This window comes from Schistosoma mansoni (assembly GCF_000237925.1).
Source record: "Schistosoma mansoni, WGS project CABG00000000 data, supercontig 0013, strain Puerto Rico, whole genome shotgun sequence".
Classification (NCBI taxonomy): domain Eukaryota; kingdom Metazoa; phylum Platyhelminthes; class Trematoda; order Strigeidida; family Schistosomatidae; genus Schistosoma; species Schistosoma mansoni.
In genome coordinates this window covers 561,604-572,324 of record NW_017386025.1, presented here as the reverse complement: position 1 = coordinate 572,324, position 10,721 = coordinate 561,604, and the positions used below count along the sequence as shown (strand labels likewise).

Genomic DNA, 10,721 nt, shown 5'->3' with positions numbered 1-10,721 from the left:
TGTTCAAATGTCGTACAAGACGGCCACTACAACCATTGTGTAAGCAGGCCTAATATTAGACAGATCGCATTGAACCAGCGTGCCCCGTGGTTACCCTCAAATGTTTTAAATATTAAACCTGTAAGATGTAACTCTTCTCAATACTTTCCCAATGGGCAAGATGGACTACTAGGTTACGCACCATCAACTCAACCTCAACTACCAGATGCTAGTTCAACAAACTAATCCGCCTTATCAAAATGTTTTTTTGGCCTTCAAAAATCCCTGGTCCCACTAGCACTAAAGTTTGTCCAAGCCATAGCCCATACGATCAGTCAAGCATATTAAAACGTAGTTCAGGCATATCTAGAACTCATACCATCGATAGGGAGGCTTTCAGTTTTTTCACACTACATACTCCGTTTTTAAACTTATTACTCATCAATGCACATTCACTTCTGAACCCACTTTCAGCTTTGAGAACCTTAGTTTTTCTAACCAAGCCTTCTGTCATACTTATCACTGAAACACTGTGCTGTCATGCAGTATCTGATTCAGAATTAAGTATCCAGAACTATCTCCTCTATCGCTGTGAAACAGAAACTGAGAGAGGAGGTAGTTGTCTTGTATATGCTTTGGATACCCTGACAACTAATAAAGTTGAAGATCTTATTATCAATGTATTTATACATGCATCTGCTCTAAACTTCAATGCTAAGATTATCACTGAAGGTTACAATTATCCTGGGATTAACTGGAGTACCGGTAGTTGTCAGTCAAGTAGTGATGAATTTTCGGCAATCCTTAACCTGCACTGCTGGTCACAGTTTGTTTGTACCCCAACAAGGGGTGATAATATACTTGATCTAATATTTAGCAGAGATGTCACCCCACTATCTGTACAAGTATACAATGAAGTTGAAAGTGGTGACCAGGAGATAGTAGCTTGTGCTCTCACTATCTATCCCTCTTATAACCGACCAATTCAAAAAAACCTGCCAATATAGAGACTATAAGTATGCTAACTGGGACCTCTTGAGCTAACTGCTTAAACTCTCAGACTAGGATGAATTTTTCTCATGTAATAGTCTCATGGATGCAATCTACAAATTCTATTTAGTCGTTAGCTCCTGTCTAGATTTTCGTGTACCTCTTAAAACGTACAGGATTAGTAAACTTTATGAATTATATATATCAGCTAAATATCGTAATAAACTAAGACGCCTACAGAAACGTTATTCTAAATCAAACGACTTCACGGCAGTTTAACAAGTAACAATAATTTTTAACCAAATTAAAGAGAAACATAAGTTAAAAGCCATTAATGAGGAGGTATTAGCAATTATTACCAGGTCAAAAGTAGAAAACTTAATTCTCCTTTTCAACAAACGCCCTAAATCAACTCAATGTTAACATAACATGCATCCTGCATAATAACACTTTTATATAGCGGACCTTTTCAGTGGTATATTTGCGAATGGCAAAGAATCCACAAATGGCGCTGTTTCAAGAGTTATGTGCGTGACTAGTAACTCAATAACATCTGTCTCCTTCACATGCTTGAATATTAGTAAGGCTATAAATACCATTAAGGTTTCGAGAGGTCAAGGAGCAGATGGAATTTCATACTTTCTCCACAAGTACGGTGGCCCAGATGTTTTACTTCTTCTAAAGCTGTTTACTCTCTCTGTGGAATCAGGTTCTTACCCTTGCTGCTGGAAAACCGCGTACAGTATACCAAGTTACAAATCTGGAGACATGAACAATAATCTGCCGATAAATATTACTAAATTTCTCACTAGAATCATGGAAAAAAATGTCACTTTGATTTCCTTAATCATGGAAAAAAATGTCACTTTGACTTCTTTAATTTAGCCTATTCTCCACGTAGCCAAGGATATCTAGTACTAGTGCTATACTTTTACGTTTTTAGAGCTTCCGACGTGTTTGATCACCAACTTCTCATAGGTAATCTCGCATCTGATGGGGTCTAAAATCCTTTGCTTGCTTGGTTAGATTTCTTCCTCAGTAGCCGATATCAAATAGTTAAAATTAACTCTTCATTGTCGAACGCTGTCCCTGTTAGTAGCGGTGCAATACAAGGTGATGTATTAAGCCCTTTGTTCTTTTTGGCGTTTATTATTGTTATTTGTGAGTGTTTTTGTGTGGGTAAGCCCCTTTTGCATGCGGATGATCTCAAAGTACTGTGTTCATTTTCTCCTCATGAGCTGAACAATATGCAAAGTTTCATCAGCCTGTAGTGTAATAAGGTAACGCAGCAGTGCTCAAAATGGCAGTTTTAGTTTAACACAGCTAAATAAGGACGGACGTGCTTCGGCAACACATCACTCGAATTGGATCTTACCATCATTAGTGAGGTGTTATCTAAGTTATATGCAATAGAAGACTTAGAACTTAGATACTCCTACGATTTGTCGTTTGCAGAATAGGTCTTGAAACAGACCTTCAAGTCTCAAAGTCTTATATGTTGCATAACTTAAACCTTTATAACAATGAGTCACGTATTTTAATGTACAAAGTTTGTGTTCCACTACTTATAGAATACTGCGCGTTTATTCTTAGTAGTGCGTGGATTAAGGATAAATTAAGGTTGGAATCAGTACAGAGACGATTAACATTTCGGATTCTCGTAACTGATTGTTCCTTGAAATATAATTCTAGATGTAATAAACTTGAGCTCGACTCTTTATGGAAGAGTAGACTCAAACTAAATCTTATCTTCTTCTTCTTCTTCAAAATACATAACAAACTACCCTTTACATCTGACCTAGCAATTCAATATGCACAAACTTCTCATTACGATATACGTAACTGCTTGTCACTAATGAAACAAACCCATTCTAAATCATCTCTACAAATGAATTACTTTACCTGTAAATTTTCTAGACTCTGGAATAATCTACCACAATATATCAGCACGATAAAATCACTCCCATTCATTGTTCGCTGCATTGATACATACTGCCCCTCTGAAAATGTATCAAATGTTCTAGCATCTGTAAGTGTATCTTATTCCGCAAGTGAGATTATCGGAACTTTAAATATTTAGTGAATTTCCCAAGTAAAACCACTCACCTGCTGTCACTTTACGTTAAAACTGTGCCTAGCAACCTTAACTTATTTGAATAATACCTAACATGAACAGTGGTAAACCTGACTGACATATTTTGGTAATCATTGCTTTGTTGTTCCGTGCTCTCTGTTTTCATTTTACTTTTTCTAGTTGTATATAATTATCAACAATTCGTCCTGGCACAGGAAATAACCCTAAATAACACCGTTCATAAATCAACAGGCCATACACCTAAGAAAAAATCAAAAGTTCTCTGCTGATACATTGGATTGCTGTAATACATGTCATAAATGTACTACCTAAGCAATTAATGAATTAGCAAACCTGGAACAATCTAATGAACATATTTGTTCTCTGCATCTAATATTACTATTAATATCAAATTGACCATGCCTGTAAACTGGCGTGAATTCTGTAATTATTATCTGCAGGGTATCGATTATTGAAATTCCCATATGAGGTAGAAAATGGAAGTAGAATAGCCTTTCCAGATTTTCTACTTACGAGGAATACAGATGGGTCCCTAGAAGGAAACTTTAACAAGAAAACTACTTGGACCGATCAATGTAAACATTTTCTTAGTTTTGTTTCTCTACAATATTAAAGGAACTTGATTAGGACACTCGGTTACAGAATCAAGACCACATGCTCTCTAGATGCGGTTAAAGAGGAAACAAAGGCATTGTATGCTACCCGAAAAGAAAACAAAGTAATGTATCAGTGAACATTTATCTAAGAAAAGAGCTCATAAGGAAGACCCAACTGTGATGTTAGTTTAACGTCAAGATAAGTAGTAATATTGAAGAATATATATAATACCTGAGCAATTTAGTGACTTATGTGAAACAATCCGTGAGTAACAACGAACTCAACCTAGTCAAACACAAGACAACCATTGTATAAAATGTTGAGCACTATGAAGATAGTTACTTTTGAAACAGCAAAGGTTGTCCTGAAAGATGAAGAGCGCAATATTATTCTCCAGTGATAGATCAAAAGTAAACAGTTCATAACTGTGAGATAAACTATGGATGAAATTTTATTGACTGAAAAATGTGATTGCTCAGCAACAATGTTAGAGGTTTCTGTAAAACGGCAAATATTTTGTTTCATCATTTAGGAATGCACTAATCTAGTTAATACAAACGGAGACAATCGATCACACGTTAAATAAATATAGGAGCTACCAGAATATAATTTTAAAAGAGACATAAGTAACGGCCAGTAAAAAACTAAGCGATGTCAAAGATTTGATTAGAAGCCAAAAACTGAACGAAGTGATAATATTGTCAAGCTTGCTAAATTCGTAGATAAATGCTGTGCACGTAGATGCAGAGTCAGGAAAGTATTACGGGATTTAAGATCAAACAAATGGCATAGATGCCTATGCACAAAAAAGATGTTATGCGGGTCGCTCACATCTCTTAGAAACATTACAGAAACTTCTCAAATGCCTTCCGTCATAGCCCTCTGCCTATACTGGCTGAGGCCTATGAAATTCGTAGAACTTACGACACAGTACTTACACACTCCTACACACTGAGGCAGTGTGAGCCATTCAGATCTTTTAAGAGACAAATATTGCGTATATCTTTTAGAATAACACCGTCTTTCGTAGTCCTCGTCTCATTTGCAACCAATCCATCCATAGTGTTTTGTTATTCACTTCTCATGATATGAGTCATCGGCTGAGTGGTGCAGTATCCGAAATCAATATTAGTATTAGTATTAAGCCTCCCACCTTTGTTAAACCTTTGGAGAAGTCACGCGATTTTCATTATCATATACTCCAGAACGCGTCGGCAAGACAATTGATCTACCTCCATTGTTTGCTATGGTTGTTACTGAGACTGCTTCTACTGTAGTTCCACAACTTTCTTTTGACAATAACAAACAATTTGAGCAAAGGCTAGGTCTGTCACTGACACCTTGTGTTACGGGCAATGCGGAGCAGTTATTTAGTAGTCTTTTCATGCCCACAAAATAAGTAAATAGAGCTACATCATGTATTGTTTGCTCCATAATGATTGTTACCAACCGAGCCCTTCTTTTCTGTGCCTCTCCTCAACGGGATTAAAGCACCACTAAGCCTGTTTACGGCCTGATATATCGTTTATTTTTCAGATTTTCTCGGTTCCAGTGTATCGAGTTATGTCAGACTTCGTTTACTTTCGAAGAGAGAGATATTTTGGGACAAACGTACGAATAAATCAGAGGCCCGTCGTCCTCTCAGATTGAAGGTATACAACGAGTACTTGATTACACGCGCTCTTTGTAATAATATTAGAAATTTTATGACATCTTATAAAATAATTGCTCCCTATAAACACAGCGGCAGACTTTGTAAAGCTCATTTTTGAGATCAACCTTGAGGAGAACATCAGAAAGCCGAAATATGCTGGACTGGATTATTGGTACAATCCCTACCCCCGAAACAGTCTTCTTTGGGTCGTAGAAACGTAATCGAACTCAACATTAGCAAACGTAGCATACCAGTGTTTAACAACAGAAATACTGCACTCACCCCCTATTTTCGGTGTGATGTCAGCGTTACACTCTCCACTACAGGTTAGGAAACAGACATTACTTTTTGTGGCACTTTAGGTGTCTACCTATAGACATTCTAGGCCAACAAAGTACACCAGAATATTAGGTAGCCTGGCTCTGAGACTAAGTGAAATATTTCGAATATATACTTAAGACCACGTTCTGGGAAAAACCCTGTAATATGTTCCCTTGCCTTAATGAGGATAGTGATCCCTCGGGACTTGTTCAGAAAATAGGAAATAAAATGGTGTTAGGACCAAAACACAAACTCTACTCAGTTTTGCTGGAAGCATGAAAGTGTAAATTATGTGGCTTAGAAGGATTGACGCGTCGTGTCCTTCATAATCCTCATCTGAATAAATCATTGATGCATTCTAGCACTAATTTACAACTAAGAAGAATAGGACACGGAAGATATCGCACAAGAGTCTATGCAAACTTTTTCGCTGTCAGAATCAATGAAATGTGAAACTCCTTACCCAAAGATATAGTGACTGCAGCCTTCACGGAGTCTTTTAGAGGGAGACCTGATGTTTACTTCAGTCCATAGGTATTAATCACTCTGAGTGTTACTCCACAATGCCTTCCACTATTAATGATCACCTTGTATTAACCTTTAGTTTCAGAAAAGATATAGCGGAAACCATGCCTTTCCATCATGAGAATGCTCTCCAGAGACCCAAATTCAGATCACAAGCAATAAATCGTTCTCTGATTCTTCCAAGAAGAGTTTGAAGTAGTCTGGGTGAGCTTCCTTAAAGTTCTTTGAGCAGAAAGGTTGCAATTTCTGGCGTGTATTTACTACTGTCCACTGTAATTTACTTCGTTTTTATCTGGAGTTATCATCTATCGATCGCTTCCTCCATGTTGATTAATACCATCTGATGTTGAATGTTTGAATGAAAGAGGATCTTCGTAAAACCTATCACCACTGTAGGTAGTCATAACTCGCTTTAAAACGGATTTTCATATTTTTTCGTTATCACGTTGCATCCCAATCTTACATAAGTGTTCAATTTAGTTGGTTGTTGGGCGCTCAAAGAATTGTTTCAACAAGGTCATTGTGAAGGTTCCGTTACACGCGGCGTGAGTTGCCCCGTATTTCTGGTAGGCTTAGTTTTTTATCCTGACTTTAAGTTAGGATTGTATTATGAATGATGATAAGCGGATAGTTCCTTGGGTTGATGCTAGTGAATTTAGTGACGTTGCTAATAACATATGTTCATGCGAAACGTATAAACTTCGTTTAGCTTGGGAGACCATAAAGATATGGTTATGTCGTATGCCTGTATCAAAAATACCTCGGTCCATAGTGTGCACTTATGAACTTCTAAATGCTTACTTTGAAAACTCAAGCCAAAGTATGGCACTGGCCCTCATGAGGTTTGTCTCGTTGCTATCTAGTGAGTCCCAAGACCGTGAAAGACCGAATTTTGCACTGCCCATTTTGTCTCTTGCTCGTGTAGCAGGCTTACCTAGCTGGCTGGCTGATCTGCGCAATGATATAGCACATGGAATAATACCGTCAACGGACACACTAGAAAGTGCTTTTTGGTGGTCACTAAAATATCTGAGTGAATTTTGGGCATCCAATGTAAACTATAACGAGGAACGGATATTTGAATTAGATGGTTTTTTGAAGTGTCAAAGTTTGACCTTAACTAAATACATTGAAAGTCTACTGCAAGGGGATAAGACATCTCAACTCGACATGAAAGAAGTGTTCAGTAGCCGTTCAACATATGCTTGCTTCCCGTTGATAATAAATGCTATATGTAGTTATGGCTGTAATCTGTTCACTGGTGAAAGTCCTCTATGCAACATTGTTCAAAACCAGGCTATCAAACTAAAGCCTCTCTTCAGCACGATGCTATATCACAAGCTTGTTGGAGAACTTGTTTTACAGTTTATCCTAGGATTGAGAAATGATCGTTCTGTAGACGACGACATCCGACTGGAATGGTGTATTGCCTGGATTGAGGCAATCAGATGTCGTGTGTCTGGGAAATCGATCCTGTGTGACTACGTAGATGGCTTGTCATTAGACTGGAGAAAAGCACTAGATCATATTTTGAACCACATGTGTGATAAGTATCGTGATTTATTCATGAAATTATTGATTATTCGGGATCCACCGATACCTCAAGACAAGTTGAAAGTGATCATGAGCCATGTCGATGTGTTTTGCGGTCGCGACGTACCTAACACTCATGAGCTCCGGAAACAAGTGCTCTGTGAACCTGGCTGGAAGCTTGCTGACTCTTTGTTATGGGCAGAAACGCCGCTTGGAGCAATAATTAATTCGTGTAAAAACAATTTTTTTTAACTCTAATTTTAGCTAAACATGCCTCGACAAGTAGACAACATAAAGGAGTTCCTCCATATGACACAAAGGGCAGACGCCAAGTGTGAGTCTCTCCGAAACTATAGTGACTTTTTTTTAGCTGTTAAGATTAAAGAAAACAAAGACAATGTCAAGTTTAAGATCAGATGCAGTCGATTCCTTTATACGCTTGTAGTTGTGGAGAAGGAAAAAGTTGGAAAAATCAAGCGTTCACTCCCACCAAGTATACACATATATTAATCAGCTAATTTTGCCTCTTTATAGATCTAACTGTGAAGGAACTGTAATATGTTGCTTTTAATAAAGGTTTCTATATATTGGATCTTGTTCGATGATATCCGGGAGTTAGGGAAGAACTAGATAAGTAAAACGAACCAAGCACAGCGCTGTACCGAGATAACCACGTTGAGCAAAAAGAAATTGAGTTCAAGACACTTTTAATTAAACAGTATTACGAATCAATAGAACGAATTAAAAAGAAAAGTAGTTCAAACATACCGTTATCCATTAAGGCTAATGTTGGAAAGTAACTGACTTGATATCGTAGAAGTAAACAAAGAAACTACTGTCATCAGCGGATATGACAGGTTTAACAACCACATGAATAATAACAAAAATATTCGCTACATTTAGGCTGCGACTATCATTAACAAGACAAACAAGATGGAATACAACGCTTACAGAAGGTACATGGTCACATTGACGAGCTCACGATGTAGGTGGGTGCTTTGTTTAGCCGAAAAACAAACGATTGAGTATGATAACGAACACTCGTGAACGCATCATTCGTAGATAACAGAAAACCTATGTGTGATGTATCAAATTCTATGCACGGATGAGAAGCTGTAGTATAGAATGAAGTCATTTTATTCTGCAAACCTTGTTGTCCTTGCTCTGTTTAAATGTGTCAAGGGATCTGGTTGTATGACATTTAATGTTTGCCTAAGCTTTTGTGTATGGAAAACAAGTTGTGATTGACAATTAGAGGTATGTGGGACTTCTAGATCGTGTGTTTTGTGATTTGGCTTAATTTGTAGTTCTATGTAAATCGGCATCTAGGTATGTGGTACGCTAGCTAATTTAGCCTACAGTGGTTGTGGAGATGGGAATACGTGCGAGTAGGATAGGGTGTAGCTGAGGAATTTCCCAGGGGTCATTTTGTTTTCAGGGATGCTTGACGCATTGTCTGCAAGCCTACAGGTGAATGTGGCGACCGTGTGCGTAGTGTGTAGTGTCCTGGCTGACCGATGGTGATGGGTTTGTGCGGAACTGCTGAGTTTTGGTGGTAAGTCGATGATAATTGTATTTATTTATTGGTTGAAATAGGTCTTCTGTGTTCACGGTGCGGATCAGGTCGTATTTGTTATCAGAAGGTTTTGACCAATGTTCGTGGATATTAGTGCGGAAATTCCAGGTTAGTTAGTTAGACTGTAAACTGTATTACTGAGTCAGTTCCTAATATTATTGTTCAGTATTTTCATGTTTATCAGTAGTGGTTATATGATGAGTGTACGACACCTCTTATGAATTGTTGATTTGTCTTTCACACTGATCACTATTTTATGCAGTGTTTTTTCTGTTAGTTTCAGGTATTCGTGCCGGTTTGTTGGTAAGTGTATACATTTGAACTCCTCCTGATGATGAACTAATTGCGTGTCATATGAATTAATATTGATCGTACTACTAGTCTGATAAGTGTCTGCTTATATAATTTTTGTTTTGTTCAGAATGCAGAGAATTATTGTTAAAAGTATATTGAGTTTTATTTTGTATTGTTTCCTATTTCAGTTGCGACAGGTTATTTCGAATTGGTTGTTTTCAGCATTCGATTGGCGAATGTTGATGGGTGTGGTTTTCCATTTGGTGGTTTGTAGACTGGAATGTGTCCTACGAGTTCATAGTGCCACTCTATTCTGGCTGTCTGTAAAGAGTGTAGTGAAAAGAGAATTGTAAGGATGTAAAAGATAATATGTAATACATTTTACGAGAAACTAAGTCAGTTCTGAATTGTCTTTACTGGCTGTGGGGTTAGTTACAGGGGTTCGTGTCTTCAGACAGTTGCATAAATTTGTGAATGAATGGATGTAAATTCAGTTAGTACTGATTGGAACGTAGTGTTTGTTCGAAGTGTTGGGGAATTTCGAGGAGAAAGACACGCGGATAAGTTTGCGGTCGAGATGTATGACTGAGGAGATAGGGAGACTGAGTGGATTAGTCATGATTCCTGTCAGGTGTTTGAAATCTTGTTACGTGTACTATATCGACAGTTTTACTGTAGATTGGTTGGGATACTAGGGATGTGTTTTTGCTTTATGTGATCAGGATGTGTATCAGTGCGTTTTCTCTTATGTGATTTGATTTACTCTATTGGACTTGTGGGGGGGGGTATGGATATCCGTTAAGTTTTGCTGCTGCTAAAATGCTTATAGTTGGATACTAGCTGACGAACATCTGTCACTTGATGGAAGTCTCCTGGGAGTTATGCAGTCTGCTTAGGGAGTTGACAACGTAAGTAGATGTTTTGTTGAGACGAGCGATAGTTGGAGTGTTTGACTCTATAATAACCCAGAGACTAGTCGATGGATCTGTTCTTGAATAGAGAAACACCTTATTTTGTGAGATGTATGAGTTTGTGTATTTAAAGTTTCAACAGAGCATGAACAACAAGGTTTGTAGAGTAGAATAAATTCATTCTATTCTACGGCTCCTCATCAGCTGCATACAAACGAGAATTACAATTCCAATGTAATTATTAGT

General features: G+C 37.7%; 2 protein-coding genes across 2 annotated transcripts; both read left to right on the top strand.

Annotated features, from left to right (window-relative positions):
- Positions 1–6,685: 6,685 nt before the first annotated feature.
- Smp_153730 (hypothetical protein) lies at positions 6,686–7,946 on the top strand (the record flags this gene model as incomplete). The annotated part of the gene is made up of 1 exon (XM_018790827.1): positions 6,686–7,946. The coding sequence occupies exon 1, from the start codon at positions 6,771–6,773 to the stop codon at positions 7,944–7,946; it is 1,176 nt and encodes a 391-aa protein (XP_018645847.1). The 5' UTR covers positions 6,686–6,770.
- An 18-nt stretch (positions 7,947–7,964) lies between these two features.
- On the top strand, positions 7,965–9,870 carry Smp_058720.1 (60S ribosomal protein L38, putative; the record flags this gene model as incomplete). Its single annotated transcript, XM_018790826.1, has 4 exons — positions 7,965–8,187; positions 8,229–9,378; positions 9,548–9,573; positions 9,753–9,870. The coding sequence occupies 2 exons, from the start codon at positions 7,965–7,967 to the stop codon at positions 8,249–8,251; spliced, it is 246 nt and encodes an 81-aa protein (XP_018645846.1). The 3' UTR covers positions 8,252–9,378; positions 9,548–9,573; positions 9,753–9,870.
- Between the last annotated feature and the right edge of the window lie 851 nt (positions 9,871–10,721).